We start from the raw sequence: 18,769 nt of genomic DNA on the forward strand, positions 1-18,769 counted from the left end.
AGTACTGAATGTAAGATGTTCCCCAAGGGTAGAGGAATTGAGAACACTTCTCCATTTTTTTTTTTTTATGAAAATGAAATTAAGAACAAATTTGTTTGGATGAAGAACGAAGTAAGATGTGTCAAGATGTCATCATCTCACCTTTTTTAGTATTCAAGTTATTTTAGTATTTATTTTTGAAAGGGGGAGGGCCAGAGAGAGAGGGAGACATAGAATATCAAACAGGCTCCAAGCTCTGAGCTGTCACCACAGAGCCTATGTGAAGCTCAAACTCACGAGCTGTGAGATTATGACCAGAGCTGAAGTAGGACACTTAACCGAGTGAGGCACCCAGGTGCCCTGTCATCTTCAAAGAACTCAGTAGGCTCAGCTGCTGAGAAGCCCCACTGGGGACTTAAAAACACAGAAAGAAGCACCATCTATCAAGGGAACATTTACACTATCAATACCAAGTCTGTGAGGACTATCTGAGGGTGTTTAGTCTGGGTGTGGGGACTCTGCTGACCTAAGGAGCTCTCCCGATACTTTGGGGCAGTTAGCTCCCGTCATGGTTAAAGTTGTTCTTTCAGCTACAGTGGTGAAAGCCAAGTTTTGCCCCAGAAGATGATCATCTCGCCCATCAACACCACTGCCACCACCCCCCGGCAACACTTCCAGGAAAAAGAGGGCTTTTACTTTTGTGCTGGTAGCTGGACATCAGCTCTCAAGTGGCTAAGCCCTCTCTTCCAAGTAGCAACTTGTATAAAGGTACACCAAAAAATTAGACTCCATTCCTTCCATGCCCACCCTCACCTGCAATAATAGTGTAACTAATCTATCATTGATTTGGAGGATGTTATTTCTTTATTGGCTTATTCAGAGACATCATCCTGTGTGGTGTTTGGCTTGTGAAATTCTCACAGTGAACTTGTGTTAAATAAACTGCCGGCAAAGACAAATTCAGTGTCTGAACATAATTTTGCCTCCCCAAAACACACATGAAAAAAGGACAAAGAAATGCATAATGGAAAGCTACTATGATGTTTTTGTGAATTTTCACACCGCACAAACCCACAACACATGGCAAATGTGACATAACCAAATCACAGTTCAAGATGAATTGTATTCACATCACTCATAATCTGAGATTTTCTGTATCACTACATTTTAGAGAATAACCAATTAATGTAAAGAGTAAAAAATAAATTACGAGAATGAACAAACATTTAGAAAATCATCCAAATGGAGTATCCTTGTACAGAGATGCAGCATGAGAAAGTAAGAAAGAAGTTTGTATTTCCCCATTACATAATCTTCCAAAGGAATTACAAAATAAGAAAAATCAACATCTGAGTATCACTGAAAGGATAAAAATACTATGAACTCAGTTTTAATTTTAAAAACATCTGATTGGGGGCACCTGGGTGGCTCAGTTGATTAGGTGACAGACTCTACATTCTGGGTCCAGTCTTGATCTCACAGTTAATGAGTTCGAGCCCCAAGTCAGGCTCTGCACTGACAGGGTGGAGCCTGCTTGGGATTCTCCCACTCACTCTCTCACTCAGTCAAAAATAAATAAACCAACTTCTACTAAAAAATAAAAACGTGATTAAACGTACATGTTTTTAACATCCTTCCTCAAATGCAATTAGACCGGTCGTAAAAGAAAAAAAAAACATGCCAAATACTACAAAGGACATGAAGCCAAATAATAGAAAATAGAAAATATAATAAGATACCCACAAAATCTCTGAGCCAAAAACCATTGTTTAATAGAATTACCAGGGGAAAACAGAAAAGTAACAAGTGATTCTCTGACTGGGAGGCAGCATGAGTAACTAAAATGACAAAAAGAATCAAACTAATTTATACCAAAGAAGTCTCCGGAATTTGAGGAAACTTCAACACTGAAACTATGGACATGAATGGATGCGGTTGAAAGATGATGGTTTCTTTGTGTGCATTAGGATCACCTCAGTCTCAGATCCCTTTTCCAACTTCATACCCATCAAGACAAGACAGGAGGTTACTTCTCTGGTAATGTTGACCTACAAAGCATCTAGGGGCAGGAAACTGACCACACTATTGAAGAACATACAAGTAATGAACTGAAAACAGGACAAGGATATAAATTATAACTCAAAGGCCGAACCACCAGTCTCCTCTCCCAGTTGTAGCCACAACTCTAGCAGCAAGAATTCCATCCATACCCCTGATCCTCTAGCAGGAAACCAAAAGGTTTCCCTCTGGGTCAGCGGATGTCCACCAAGAGAAGACCTCAACGTACAGACATTTGGGGACCTTCTGAAGAAATAGCTACATCCCATCACTCTACAGTACAGCAGACCTGTTGAGGATACCCGTGTATATATATGGAGATACTCATTAATAGGTAGGTCTTCTTGTCTTAAACTTAAGTAGGCTGTCAAACAAATTTGAGGAGTCTCAACTTGAAACAATGATCAAATCGCTCATCAAAATAAGTTAAATATACTTGTAGTAGCAAAGGCCATGCAAATGAGAAGGATGCCTTAAAATTGTTTCTAATACAAGTAGAGAGATCCAAGAAAATATTAGGTAACAGGCAAAGAGCCTAAGAGTATAAAATGCTACATTGAGAAAGCTAAAATACTTCTTGGGCATTACAAATATGATAGCAAAAATAAGAACAAAACCAATAGAAAACTGAAGAGGTAAATAGGAGGATACTGCTTGGTTGTAGTATCACAAGACGGATGGAAAATGGCAGGTAGTCAGTAATGCAATTTCCAAATCTAAAGGCGGAAATGTGGAGCAAGTAATTTGCTAAGAATATAGGTGAATTGCCATGAGCTTACCAAGAGCCTATGTTTGTAGAGGCAAAGTGGCCAAAAGGGTCTGGTGCCATCAACAGAGGAGAATCACTTCAAGGCAGAAAAGCATGACATTTCAGGACACTGGGAATAAAAGTTACAACCATAAGGAGATAATCATAAATCCAATCCGTTTCTTCTCCTTTTGAAGTTATGGCTTCTATCTAACTTCTGTGCTTCCTTACAACATGCAAGAGTAAGCATCAAATTTTTAAGAAGTGGTCTTGTTAAAATATTTCCAGAAGATTAAGATAAATATAACCTCTCCAATTTTATGATTCCATAGAACTGCTCCAACATAATTCAGAATTTTATAGTTAATCCTACCTAAAACAAAATACCTCTTAACAGCCTATGTCCAAGGCAGTATTTTTACCACAGTCCTTTTCCTCTACTTCTTAGTCTGTGACAGAGCAGATACCAAAGGCACATAAAATTACATTTTCTCTAGCGGGGAAAATGCAGCCTGTTCTGGTTTGCATTTTTACTTCACTATTTTGAAATCTAGGTATGTACAGGTTTTCTCCTAATAACACTACCAAATTTTCATTCCTTAATTACTTTGAGTTCGTAAACTTAATTTTGCTTCCATCAGTTTAAGAAAAGTTTGCCTTTTTCCTCAAGTTCAAAAATACTTTTTTTTTGCAATATATCCCTCGAACAGATGACCACCACTATCAGTTCCATGTGAGAAGCTTCCCAACTATAGAAAGCTTTTACTTTTCTTCAAGTAACAAGCACAAGAAAAATGTAATTAAACATGTATACTAATACTTAACTGTACCGAAATACAAGTGGCAAGCTTCCAGATAAGTCAAAGACCTGGCTTTATCAAAATAAAGCTTAAATGGAATGGTTCAGCTACAAGAAACCTATTTTCCAAACCCTACATCTAGATGCATGGTGTGACAATAGGAATGACCATTTAAGATGGGATTTATCCCAGGGAACATTTAGGAAGTGTAATTACCCAATCTGTAGCTAGGATGCAGGCTCACAGATAGGTTCCCAAAGAAGTCATTTTTAATAGTGAAGACTTTCAGCAGTCTAAAAAGTGTTAAGGGATCCGGGAAAAAAATAAAGACCTGGGTTCAAGGAGTTTTCTTATCATAAGCTCCAGATGTCTTCATTCTCAGGCCTGGGACTTGGTCATCTCTTTGTGCGATCGCATCAGGATGAAGACAGGAACAAGTTTATAGAGAAAAGAAGTGCCGGGGTAATGGCTCTGCAGCCAGATAATGCAACGATATCAAGTCATGTTCACAGTGCAAAAGGAGACACGTCTTCTCAAATAGGGATTCTAATCCCACTGGGCTTTGCCGGGTGTGAATTTAACCTTTAGAATTACAAGTGTTGAACCCCTGGAAATGAACTAACGCTTTGTGTAAACTACAGACAACAGATGGGAGTGTGTTCCAGGCAGTGCATTTAAATACAAAGACCATTTTGTACCTGCGAAAGCCGCTCTGCTGCCTCCGAGGATAAATCTGAGTTGAACAAATCCAATGAAGCTCCCCCACTACACGGCTCCAGTTCAGAAGAGACAAGTACTTCTGTGGTTTCCAAACATTCACATTATCACCGAAACGAGCAGCATGCACTTGGTCCGCCATCAAGGATAGCTGTTTTCTATTCTACACGTGTTCAACTGGGTTTTTATGGAGCTGCAAAGAACTTGTACATTGTCTCATCACCCAATTACAGATTTGTGCTGTTTTCATACTGATGATTAGCAATAAACAGTTCAAAAAGCCTTCATTTCAGTAATTTTTGTTCACCTTTGTATTTAAAAGGCTCATTTTTAGATAGGAAAGCATTATTTTCTCACCTAGGTATAATCATAATTTTTAAACTTTTTATTGTGGTAAAATATACCTAAAATTTATCATCTTAACCATTTTTAACTGTACAGTTCACTATTCAGTACATTCATATTGTGCAACCATCACCATCATCCATCTCAATGACTCTTGTCATTTGGCAAAACTGAAACTCTATACCCATTAAATACTTTTCCATTCCTTCTCCTCAACCCTGGCAGTCAGCATTCTACTTTTTGTCTGGAGGATTCTGACTACTCAGTGTTCATCACTTAAGTAGAATTGTGCTTTATTTTTTATTGTGCTTATTTCACTTCACAAGGTCCCCTCAGTTAATCCATGTTGTACCATGTGTCAGAATTTCCTTCCTTTTTTAAGGCTGAATAATTCCACCACAAAGCCAACTATGCACTTGCCCTATTCAATGACCAAGTGGTTTGCTGCCATGTTTTAGCTATTATGAGTAATGTTGTGAACATGAACAATAGCCAAATTATGGAAAGAGCCTAAATGTCCATCAACAGATGAATGGATAAAGAAATTGTGGTTTATATACACAATGGAATACTACTTGGCAACAAGAAAGAATGAAATACAGCCTTTGTAGCAACATGGATCAAACTGGAGAGTGTTATGCTAAGTGAAGTAAGTCATACAGAGAAAGATACCGTGTGTTTTCACTCCTATGTGGATCCTGAGAAACTTAACAGAAGACCGTGGGGGGGGAGCGGAAGGGAAAAAATAAGGAGAGAGAGGGAGAGAGCCAAACCATAAGAGACTCTTAAAAACTGAGAACAAACTGAGGGTTGATGGGGAGTGGGAGGGACGGGAGGGTGGGTGAGGTGTATGGAGGAGGGCCCCTGTTGGGAGGAGCACTGGGTGTTGTATGGAAACCAATCTGACAATAAATTTAACATTAAAAAAATATTTAAATGGGTGCTTAAGGCAACTTATTTCTTAAAGAGATGTAGGTACATGTTTAGACCAAGTTAGCCGCCATCTATAGGATACACCATAACAACTGTCAAATTTCTCTTAACCGTTGGACATAGCTATTGTGATAAACTCAATCATACTTAGAATTTTTGGGCATACACCAGCAGCATTAAAAGGGATGTGATTCCAAATAAATAGAGTTGAAATTGATGGGTTTTATTTCTTGCATAAGGAGAAGATTCAATGAAGGAGGCAAACTGAACCAAAGTTAATCACCACACTGTGTGGATTCCCAAAATACATACAGAACACTAAAACCTGTGCTAACAATAAAGACAGACATAGGAAATAGGTGATGTTAGGTGGTGGATACAGGGTAATTTTGTCTGCACAATAAACCCTCAATTTTACACTGATTAATTATATTGCCTTTTTCTTGATGACACAGGCCACATACTGAACTAGAACAGTACTAGGAGGTGACATTTTACAGCTACACGTGCCCCATTCTGGTGTATGAACTGTCCAAAGTATGTATTTCTAATGTACAAATTCTCTCAACCTTAAAAGAAATTTAAGATGGTAGGGAGACAAACTTTATTTTCCAAGTATTTAACCCCAAAGCTTTACTTCATGTTAGAAAATTCTCCATTTCACTGCCAGAGTTACACACTCCAACAATTAGCCTTTTGCTAGATTTATCGAACCACTTTAGGCCATTATGCAAGTATTTTTTTGCTCCTAAAAATTTCAATTCATTATCTGTTCTCCCCAGTACTCATTTTAACCTCCCATGTTATTTAAAAAAAACAAAAAAACAAAAAACAAAAAAAAACAAAAAAACCTTAAGCATCAGGGGTTAATGTAAAGGGCATATTGGGTTTTTGACTCAACCCCTGACAATTGCTACTCTACCATAATTCAGCCTACACACAAAACATCTATAACTCCACAAGTTTAACAATCAGAGTACAGTAAATATCACAACTCATGCATCAAGTTCAATCTCTTAAAATTAATGGTTTAATGGAACAGTTTTATGTACCAAAGACAAACAGAATTTACTCAAAATCTAAGTCATAGGCTATCTGGTGTATGTGTAAAAGGGTATCACAGGGTCTGGCAATGACAACCTTGCTATCTCTATCCACCACACCATTTGTTTGAGTTGCTGCTTGTGGAAAATTTCACAGTACACATTAATCTTTTAGATCTGAGGATAACAAGTAAGATTTCCCTACAAGGGTCATAAACTCCTAAAAACATAAATTACTCCTAACATATACTTACAGTGCTCTACATTTTCTTTATATAGTAGGGATTTATACAACATGATTAATAAAAATATTAACTTTAAAAAGAAATGTGGCCGATAGCGTATACTAAAACATTGGGAAATGCCAGTGAACAAAGTGTAGTAGTATTTGAATATCTAACGTTCCAACTTCCTAGCAAGGGTAACATTAACATTACTACACAGCATCAGGTGTTGAAAGTGCCAGTTTGAGTATTTACTGGTTCCCAAACTCATTGCTTGTAACATGAATCCCAGGATTTCAATCAATTAGACTATGCATATTAATTATTCTATTTTCAAGAGCGACTCGTAAGCAGACAGACACACACACACACACACACACACACACACACACACACACTCCATGCCAAAAGCTCAAAGACCCCTTAGATTTCAACCACATGTCTATGCATGTTCTGAACCCAACTCCTGCAAAGGTGTCCATTTGGTTAAACATCTTGCTTATGTGTGATGTTTTTAGTTCATTTTTAAGCTTGCTTTCTCTCAAGTGGCTTGTAATACTTTTTTCTTGTATTCCAAATCTCCTTTTTGTCCTGATTTAAGGCTCAGGGAAACAAATTTCTGGGCAAAGCCTGGGGCGGGGGGGGGGGGGGGAACCCTATCCTCACATGGAACCATTACTGAGAATCCTTTGTGGCTTATTAGAGAATGTGTGGGTACATTCTTTACATCGTTAGAGTCTAAGGACAGACCTAAAGGTAGGGCTTCCACTGATAGGGTTCAGCTCTTGACATGGCTTTACCTCAAACAGAAAGCACATGTCTTTAGAAAGAAGAAATTTTAAAAAATGCTTGCAACTTAATGGTACAGAGCTATTCCCTATTTCTTTGAAAACTGACTACAGATAGACCAGAGCAAAGAGTGCAGCACTCACAACCTCCCTGTCCACACACTGTCCCCCATTGCTTCCGGACAATCTCTCCCACATACACACTTGATATTGTGTTATCTCCATACACCCATCACATGCTGATTCCTCATCAGGTTTGTCAATGAATTTAGAAATGCATCACTTGTTTTTATAAGCTTATTGTATTTTATTGTGTAAACAGAAGTTGAATTACTCCTATTTACAGCTTATTAAAGAATCTGCAGAAAACCTTTTAACTGTAGTCTTTTGTAGTTTGCACCTGACTTTTCAATGTTTGCTGGCCATGCAATCAAATACAATTTATCTTAACTTTTTCATTGAACAAACCCAGTAATTCTTTTGATTTTTATTCCTGCTTTCATTATGACTTTTTGTTTATCATATTCATCTTTTTTTGTAGTGGGATTCTGTCTTTGACAATTTGTGTTTAAATAATGAAAACATATTTCACTTGGTAAAGAGCTGAATTTTACCTTTTAATGTCAATTCACTTAATATCATTTAAGAACTATGTTAATGTCTTAGGTCGTATTTTGCAATTACGATTAACCTTTAAAGATGGGGCCTTTTTTTTTTTTTTTTAACAATGATATTTCTAGTTCTGGGTACTTTCTTCATCCTGTCTCCTTAATATTCATTATTGTAAAGTTACATGGCAGCCAAGAGGAACTTTACTTTTAGAAAAAAGGCAGAGGACCATATTTGTATGAAACAACACAAACCATAAATTACCATATTTATTTCGGCAAGCAGGACCAATAAAAGTTATTTATAACTATATATTAATCAGTAATACCATTTTTAAGATGTCTGAGCATATGCTTAGTATCTCAGGTCTGGGCTGTCATGAAACTTTTATTGTCTATAAGAAACACTAGTAGTTTTCCAGGATATAAACTTTTGCTTCCTAGAGAGCAGAGCACATTTTGAACATGTTTTCAATAGGACTTCATTTTCTGATAATGGCAATAATACAGATGTGCAGTCCCACTCTTTCTTCCCTAGGCCAGACACCTTTGGATATTACAGATGTTTCATTCTCAAGGATTTTTCAACTGACTTTAAAAGTAGATTATACCTAATTAAAATTCAGATCTGCTATTTGAAAAATTTTTAAAGATGGTGGTACATAATCAAACAAATGAATGCTCTGAGAGGTAGGATGGGAAAGAATTGACAAGGAGGCCGTTAATAAGCTCCTATAGAGAGCTATGAGGATTCTATATACAGGGCGGGCCTCTTGAGTACAAAAATTCTTCCAACCCAGGAAACATTCAGTAAGAAAATATGTTCGGGAGGCAAGGGTCAATCTTGAGTCAATGAGGAAACACAAACGGTGATAACCACATACATTCCATTATTATACCATCCACTTTATCATTATATCTTGGTCATAATAGTGATGCATCTGATGGCAAAGCATACAATGGGCTGGTCTGGTACCCAACAGAGGATTAAAAGGTCTAAGTCTACTCTTTTTTCCTCTCTCTCAGGCCTAACGTTATTTTTGAATACACAACTGATTTACTGACTTAGTACTACAGATGGGGTCACTAGAAATCCCACTCTGAAAGGGAGTTTAGGTTGTCTGGTAAGGAGGGCTCTTGGTTTCAACACCTACAGAGCGAAGAGGAAAGATGAAGAAACGCTCGGAAACAAACTCACTACACAATCAGCCGCCACAGCAGCTTTGCCAACCCACCAGGAAGCCCTCAAGCTAGAATGGCCATACTGAGTAGTCTCACATAGGTCTGTGATGAGAAGGCTTTTAAGTTCCCACACAGATCAGTCCTCCAAGGAGGTCAACCCTAGGAGTAGCAGGAGCCGAGGCAATCCCCAGAGCGGACACCTGAGGGCCCTCTATCAACAGCAATTTCCTCCATTTGGGTAAAACCTCCGATAAAAGGGTGAGCCTGGCAAAAGATCACAGCACCTATCGCACGGAGATTATGCACAAAACACAACGAATTTCCCCGAGTCTCTTCACAGTTACCATTTTTCCTCTCAAAATGAAAATATAAAAAAATTGATGGGTGAAATACATTCCTAACTTTCTGGCTGGACTCTAGAGGGCAACTCCAAGTTTCATCTTTTATTTGCCTTTAAATCGTACTGCCTCTAAGGACTTTGAAAATCACGTTAGGAGTCATTTAAAAATTGTTCTCTTTAAATATGAACTCTTCAGAGTAAAAGAATTTGAGTCCACTATTCAAAAATATTACATAAAATATGTATTAATTTATACATGTGCACACATGTATATTACAAACCTTATTAAGCTGTTAAAAAGATGGTTTCTGAATAGACACAATTACCAAGTCCCCAAAAGTGTCTTTCTCTTAAAAGTACAAATGTCTTTCATAAATACCAATCTGGATTCCTGCTTTGTTTCCAAAAAGCAAGTCCTTTAAACCACCTCAAGAAGACCTTATTTCATCCTTTCCTGAACTTCAAAAAAACAAAACAAAAAAAATCCAAACCCTTCAGAAATTGATCTGCATCCTACTTCACTGTTACCTAATTCTATAGGCTGTGCTCTTAGCCTGTTGGCCCCACCCATTTCCTTTGGATAAAGCCACACATGACTATTTGGCTTTCTTTTCCCATTTCTTTTGCCCACACCTATCACACCCAGGCTCCCTAAGATTATCTTTCATTTTCAGGCAAGGCGTGGCTCTGATACTGGCTAATAGTTATTTCAACTATAGAATCAAATTACAACACAGACCTGCCAGATCTCCCTATTCCTAGTTTGGAGTTACTTACCCAATATCATATTGGGTACGTGCTCATCTCAGTTTGGTAAGAGGCATACTGTGAGTGTTCAGTAGGTATGTTATTTATTGAGGTTATGAAGCCATACGTAAGCAAACTTTACAAACTGTCACTTTGGCTTTAATGCCATGCCATTCTGCTCCTTGGTATATGACCTCCGAACTCAAAATTCTACTAAGAAAGAAAGAACACTAGCCTAGTACTTTAGAGTGGGTTTGAAAGAGTAAAAAATCTATGAAAGGACTAAGGGAAAAGCATGGAGAAGCCGGAATATGAAAATAACATTTCAGAACCAATCACAAGATAGTTTTGTTTTGTTTTGTTTAAGGGATATAGAGGAAACATTTCTTTGTGTCAAGTTGGTGGGAATGAGAAGAGAGACTTCAAAGTTCCCTACTTAATTGGTATCACTGGGGTTTCATCAGCCTACTCAGCACATCAGCTCTCACCAGAAGACGGAGGTCAACACCATGTAACAATATAAACATGTGATTTAAGTCAGCCCACAACTTTTTGTAGACCCTCTACATCTTAGTAACAAAGCACAGGACAGTCTTCATCTTCAAAAAAAAACAAAACAAAAAAAAAAAAACACTACCTTGATGAAAGAAAAAAATCCACAATTGCATTAAGTTGCCAAAAATCAAAATTCATTGAATTGTTAACAATATCATTTAAGCGAATATTTCAAAGGACTCTTACATGTTTATTTCATTCTATATTCCATAAAAACTGGCAAAATTATAGCTATCAGTACTTACGATTTTCACAGGGAAATCACAAGAGAGTGAATTAGAGACATTGATTTATTTTGTCTAAAAAATAATTACTACAACTAAATGGCAGTTTAAGCTTTGGCCTTTAGGAACATGAAAACACAAAATAAAACCATGATTTATCCTATGTATTAACATACCTTGCCTTATCCTTCTGCTAATTAAAGCACATCCAAGATGCAGATTTTTAATTACCTTTTAACTGGATTTGTTCAAATGTCCACCAATATTTTTAAGAACATACTGGCATTGGTTTTATTATTCTTTTAATGTTTATTTTTGTGAAAGGGAGACACACACACACACACACAGTGTGAGTGGAGGAGGGACAGAGAGAGAGGGAAACACAGAATCCAAAGCAGGCTCTAGGCTCTGAGCTGGCAGCATACAGCCTGACATGGGGCTTGAAGCCACAAACCGCAAGATCATGATGTGAGCTGAAGTCAGACCCTTTACCTACTGAGCCACCCAGGGGCCCCTGAACTGTTTTGATTTAATGAATTATTTTATATATAGAATTTTAATCCAAATCTTTAAGTATCTGTAACATGACCATTATTCTGAACCCAACTGTAATTGACAAAGTGTTGGAGAACACTCTGTTATAAAACATGTAGTTCTAGGAAGTGAAGCATTTCTCACATTGGACTAGCTACAATTAATAGTGTATTTTCTCATGGGGTTCATTTTGAAAATGTTCTTCCTAAGAGAATTCCATTGTGATTGAAAACCAGCCTGTTCCCAAACCTATAGTTAGTTCTAGGACTTCATTAACTTTCCATACATAAATTTAAGAAAATGCATTTAGAGATCTTATAGTGATTCACATAGGTTAACTAATAATGTATTTTACCTTATATATAACTTAGGTCATAGCAAACACTATCAAGTCTGCCTCTCAATTTTAAAATCTCTCATGTCATAATAGGAGAATAGATTTAATACCATTATTTTATCAGGACCAAGAAACCTATTAGAGTTACAGAATTCATTGTTTACATTTGCAGATAAATTCTCAAATTCATATTGCTTTCTTAAAAAAATGTACATAATGCTCAAAATACCCTCCAGTTCGGGGGCACCTGTGTGGCCCAGGTGTCTGAGCCATCTGACTTTGGCTCAGATCATGATCTTGCCGTTTCTGAGTTGAAGCCATTTGTCAGGCTCTCTGCTGACAGTGAGAAGCCTGCTAGGGATTCTCTGTCCCCATCTCTGTTCCTCCCCTGCTTGTACGATCTTAAAAAGAAAAAAAAAAATTAAACATTAAAAAAAAAATACCCTCCAGTTCAAATCACTCAGCAACCTTACATACTGGTTCATCTACACCCTCAAAACTGGTTCCAGTCGCACACCTTTATTTATCATACTACTGAGTTCAGACATTTTCCACCTTCTGTCTTTCTGATAACACAACCATTGTACGTATTCCTTCTCAGGTTTCATTTTATGTTTTTTTAATCTAAGTATTTCTTTCTCTATGTATTTCTGACTGATCAGGAATCAATGTAGTCCCTGTCAGTCCTTTAAAAACAGAAGCAAACTTTTAACAAAATTTAAATCATTTCACATAATTATGTAACCAATTCAGGGTACATACCACATTTATGAGGCATATTTTACAAAAAACATCTTTTCATGAGTGTATGTGAGATCTCACCTCCAACTCTCCCCACAGTCTACTACACAGTAGCTTCCAAGACTCTGGGGACATGGGCAGCCAGCCTTTTTTGGATCCCACCTGGAGGATTCTAATATACCAACTACACCTGACTGAAACAAGTATTATTGAAGAAAATATAATGTGGTGATAGGTTTATATTACACTGATGTACAAAATCATCACAGAGTAGTATGTACATTAGGTTTATACTCCCATGTCTGTATCACCACACTTATGGATCACATAGCATCTATGAATACGAAACACTTTTACCCTGTTTATACAGAACACACACTGGTACTATTATACCTTGTGTCAAAGCACATATGTATCAATATATACATGGATGCACCAATGTCTATGTTAGCAGTTTAGATAAGGGTTACTTATGTGATTTTTATTTCGGCTATATTCCGTCAATTTTTTAGAACATTCTCTACCAATCATTACAGAAATTGTTTGCTATTTTTAAAAAATCAGAATGACTGGGGCGCCTGGGTGGCTCGGTCGGTTAAGCATCCGACTTCGGCTCAGGTCATGATCTCACGGTCCATGAGTTTGAGCCCCGCATCGGGCTCTGTGCTGACCGCTCAGAGCCTGGAGCCTGTTTCAGATTCTGTGTGTCTCCCTCTCTCTCTGCCCCTCCCCTGTTCATGCTCTGTCTCTCTCTGTCTCAAAAATAAATAAACGTTAAAATTAAAAAAAAAAAAATCAGAATGACTGTCATTACCAGGATGATGGTCATCAGGGACTAGGACCTTATAGCCCATCAGAGGAAACATCTAGCAGTGTAGAAGGCAAGGGTTTTTCAAACCAGATAGACAAGTTAGCTGGAATCAATCAATCGATCACTGGGTTGATATACTTTAATTCATACATACTTACACTCTCCACTTTCTATTTCCCAGATTAAGCTCTATGAAGCAATCCACAAAAAGCTTCTCAAAAAATAAGTAAACGAAAAATAATTTTGCACAATTTCAGTCTCCTCTTGAATTTCCTACTATGCACATAAGCCTAAGATTTCAGCAATTTGGCATTAAGAAACTTGCTAACTTTGTTTAATCCGTGTGTCCCAACTTTACTTGATCAACGTGTATGCAAAAGATGGAATAAATGTTCCAAGAAATACAAATTTACTAATATTCAAATTCAACAGAGGACAATTTAATCAACACTTTTAAAAATGGACATATTCTGGGTGGCTGTCAGTTAAGCACCCGACTCTTGATTTCAGCTCAGGTCATAATCTCAAAGTTCATGGGATCAAGCTCCAGGCACTGTCAGCATGGAGCTTACTTGGGATTTGCTCTCTCCCCTCTCACTGCCCCTTATCCCATTCACAGGCTAGCTCTCTCAAAATAAATCAACTTTAAAAAATTTTTTCTTAAATGGGCATATTGGGGTAGACAGAATATTAGAGTAATTTTGGCTGGCGAGCTTGCTTTTTAGGAATTTAGGATTTGTCAAAAAAAATCTGTAACAAAAATGCATTTGTTAAATAAACATTCTACAGTGAATCTACTTTTAGTGGCTAAGTGTATGCTTGAGGGATTTGGGGGCAGAAGGAGGCTCCACTACACCCCTGGCAATGCAGAATAGCCAGGGCAGACACTTGATTTGGGCAAACACCGTAACCAAGAACTTGAGCCATCTGTATCACCTGTTCATCTGTGATATCAAATACACACATACACATAATATTGGCTATACTGGATTGAAATATTAATTTAAAGGGAAAAGACATATGGAGGAGACAGAATTTATGATCAAGCTCCAGTTAACAAATACTCATGTCTATAGAGGTCTTCAGTCAATTCAACTGCCTTGGCCCTCTCCTTTCAATGTACAGATGGGGGGTTAAACCAATAGGATTTAAGGACCACTCCTATTTGTGTCACAGGGACATAGACTACAGGAACAACTCCATCTGCAATGGTTCTGAAGAGTCCTGTAGCATCATTTCCTAGGACAAAGAACTTCTCACTCCTTCATGGTTTTAACCAACCAGTGATTGCTCATCAATTCCTTCCTACCTTTGGTCATAGAGCAGTGGTGGTAGTAGCTTGGTCCTTCTATCAACAGCCCTTGGGGAACTTGCGAGAAATGCCAGTTCTCACAATTCACTCTCCAAGTGCTGGGTGAGAAACTGAAGGCGAGGCAGATCGATCTGCATTTGAAGCCCTCCAGAGCATTCTGGTGCACACTTAAGTTTGAGAGCCAGTGCAAGAGATAAAGAAGACAGAGATCTGTCCTGGATATTTCTGAGAACTGTAGCAGAGAGTCCTTTTATCAGCTCACAAAACTCATTTTCAAATGAGCCAAAAAATTTTAAACGTAGAAGTTAGGTTGTAAAATCAACTGCAAGCAGTCCAAAATTTACACAAGATTTAACCGAAAATTGCACTCAAAGTTGGCATAATGAAACTTGGAACATATTTCCCCATGGGCCTAAAGCTAGAGAATTGTGGCAAAGGAATGAAGCCATTCCAAAGGAATCTATTCGTACCATAATTAAGTTGAACTACAGTATTCAGAGCACTAACTTTATTTCTGAGAGGAGTGACAACAAGGTTTAAGAAGGAAACAACCAGGTTAAAAGAGGAAGGAAATAGATGAACTAGGAGGAGAAACAGTTACTCCCCTCTCTTCTTGGTATATTCATAATTACAGGGACAATGCAGAAAAAAAAGTTGTCAATTTTCTTTCACTACGTTCAAACTACCTACATAGATCACAATCCTAACTTTTATCAAAGTCTCCTTTACCACAGAGCTTCAATCTCTCCCCCAATTTCCAGGGTCTTAAGGTACAGTATGTATATTCTGCTTCTAAGCTTTCAAACTGGTGAAAAAAATGCCTCACGGGTTTAAGTAGGAAATAAAATATAGGAAATACATTAAGGAGTAGTGTTAAATATTGCTCCAATATTAGAGTACTGAGGCTCTAATGAATTAGAGGTGCATGTTCTAAGGAATCTCGTCTCCTTTTTAGACAGTACATGTCAAACAAAACACATCCTTAGGCTTAATTTACCAAGTTACCTGCCAGTTTGTGACCTCTAGGTCTAAGAACACTTCAACCTAATCCCACCCCCAATTCTCATTTGGGCAATGAAGGATCAATGTGAGAAAGAAAGCTATTGAGGAGCACCTGATTGGCCCAGTCGGTTAAGCCTCCAATTCTTGGTTTCGGCTCAGGTCATGATTGTACAGTTCATGGGTTGGAGCCCCACATCGGGCTTCGCGCTGATGGTGTGGAGCCTGCTTGGGATGCTCTCTACCTCTCCCCCGCTTGCTCTCTCTCAACATGAAAACTTTCAAAATATTTAACAAAAAAAAAAAAAAAAAAGGAAACTATTGAAGTTAATTATTTCACATTTAGGGGAGACTGACTGTTCAGGCTACTAACAGTCTTCTACATTCAGGTAGCTACTCCTAATTTTCACATTAATCTCTATTCTAATTCATGAGTCCTCTTAGCTCTTATTTTTATCACAACTGTGAAAATAAAGGGAAACTTCACTCAAGTAGACCACAATGACCTAAGGGGGAGCTGTTCCACTCAAGGTCAATTACAGGAAAAATGATCAATTATAGGGCCCAACATTATTAGAATCCTCAGAAGGAAATAATCATCAAGGACAGGCCCCAATAGGACAAAGATGTACATGCCATCTATCACAAGACACCAACTACCCTGGAACAGCTCTTGCTTTTCTACAGTGGACTTTTGTTCAAAACAATCCTTCTCAACTTCCTCCCCTTTTGTCCATAAAACATTCTCTCCTTTGTCTACTGGACTTGCCTATGATTGTACCTTAGTATAAACGTCCTGAGTTAAAAATATGCTATTGCCAAATAAACCCATTTTTGCTGGTAAAAAAAACTGACAGTTATATTTTTAAGGTTAACACAGATTTAACAGAATTTGAATGGTATTTTCAGAGTATCTTGAGGAGGGGTACAGAATGACCTTTGCAGGCGTAAATCATTGAGAACCACCTATGACCTTTCATATACTATCATCATAGAAAAGAAAAAAAAAAAAAACAGCAGTCTTCAACAGTTGCTATAGAGCCAACAACCTGGCAAGGTTCCTGTGATGATCAAAAAACAAAAGGCAAGTTGAGAAACAAAAACACAGGGGCTTGGAACAGCAAGATGGCATCACATGCATTGTTGTGCCCCTTCTCCAAGCTGCTGGCTCCAGCCAGTCTCCCAAGCAGCAATTCAGCATGGTCAAAGTTCTATGTTCAGGAGTCATCACACGACAGACCTGACTGGCTGAAGGTTGGATACACCTTAGACAACTGTCTTCTTTCAGATTTAGCTCAAACAACACAGTAAAGATGCTTTAGAGTATAAAAGAAGAGATGGGTTGGAATAAAATATTCAAACAGTAATACGGTATGCCCCATATAGTGATTATACCAGTTCCTTTGGATTCACCAGTATGTGGAGTTGTAAATGTGGGAGAAAAAGTTCTGTGTACATATGTCAAATCACCCTATGAGTTTTGTGTCATTAAACGAAAAAAAAAAAAAAAAAGCACACCAAAAAATACAAGCATAAGCTTTTCCAAACTTCTGAAAACAGGAATTCTCCTTAGAATTCCTGGAAAAGGCACACACCTGGAAAAGGCAGGTCCACATCTCCTTAACAAATCAGAGTTTCTGTAAGAAGCGCCTAGACATTTATACTTCAAAATTTTTTCTAGATAGTTACATTGCTCACTACAGAGAATTAGAGCCAGGAGCACCATAGCTACGTCTGCCTCTAAATTTATGCACGTATAATTGTAATTCCCACTTGTGTTTTCTTAAGAGCCTAATATTCTTTAACTTACAAGAACATGTAACTAGGGGCGCATGGGTGGCTCAGTCGGTTGAGCGTCCGACTTTGGCTCAGGTCATGATCTCACAGCTCCTGAGTTCAAGACCTGGGTCAGGCTCTAGGCTGACAGCTCAGAACCTGGAGCCTGCTTCATGTTCTGTGCTCCCTCGCTCTCTGCCCCTCCCCCACTAGCCCTGTTTCTCTCAAAAATAAAAAAAAGGAACACCTAACTGTAGCTATCTAGTGACTTGCCCACCAGATCACACTACCACCTTTTTGCTCTTTAAAATTCAGTTCCCCCCACTTTATTTTTTTTAAGTTTATTTATTTTGAGAGAGACAAACACAGCATGAGCAGGGGAGGGGCAGAGAGACAGGGAGAGAGAAAGAATCCCAAGCAGGCTCTGCACTGCAGCACAGAGCCTGATGTGGGACTCGAACTCATGAAACCATGATAACAGGACCTGAGCCAAAAGTTAGTCAGAGGCTTAACCTGAGCTACCCAGATGCCCAGAAACTCAGTTCCCCTTTAATCTTTAGCAAACTCATACCACCTATTTAATCCTTATTACTATTCGCTTTGAGTAAGAAGTCCTTTAAATTAAGTACATTTGTGTAGAATTACTCTATTTTAAATATATTCAAGCCACAATGTCTTTTTCCCATTTTCTACTCATTTTTGTGATGGTTTGACCATCCCTCGGGATAAGTGATGATAATGGAACTCTCCTACCCTAAATAATACAAAATCAGAATTTATAACTCATCCTCTGTACTTGAAATGATGTTACAAGGGGCAGTCATAACTGGGTAATATGGTGAAGGGACAGGGAAGAAGGGGGCATTTTGCAGTCAAATCTGCTTCTCAAGTGAGTCAGGTTTTAGTTACTATAATGACAGAACAGGTCCTCAAGGTGTTCTCAAGTGGTCATTCCAGTCAGCTTTTAT

At 38.1% G+C, this 18,769-nt stretch overlaps 1 protein-coding gene across 1 annotated transcript; it reads left to right on the forward strand.

The window, feature by feature from the left end:
- The first annotated feature begins 17,150 nt into the window (after positions 1-17,150).
- Positions 17,151-17,376, forward strand: LOC102965313 (NADH dehydrogenase [ubiquinone] 1 subunit C1, mitochondrial-like). Its single transcript, XM_042975242.1, is given in 2 exon segments — positions 17,151-17,293; positions 17,295-17,376. Coding segments are annotated over 2 exon segments (225 nt in total).
- The last annotated feature ends 1,393 nt before the right edge of the window (positions 17,377-18,769 follow it).

The sequence above is a fragment of the Panthera tigris genome, chromosome X (genome assembly GCF_018350195.1).
Source record: "Panthera tigris isolate Pti1 chromosome X, P.tigris_Pti1_mat1.1, whole genome shotgun sequence".
Lineage (NCBI taxonomy): Eukaryota > Metazoa > Chordata > Mammalia > Carnivora > Felidae > Panthera > Panthera tigris.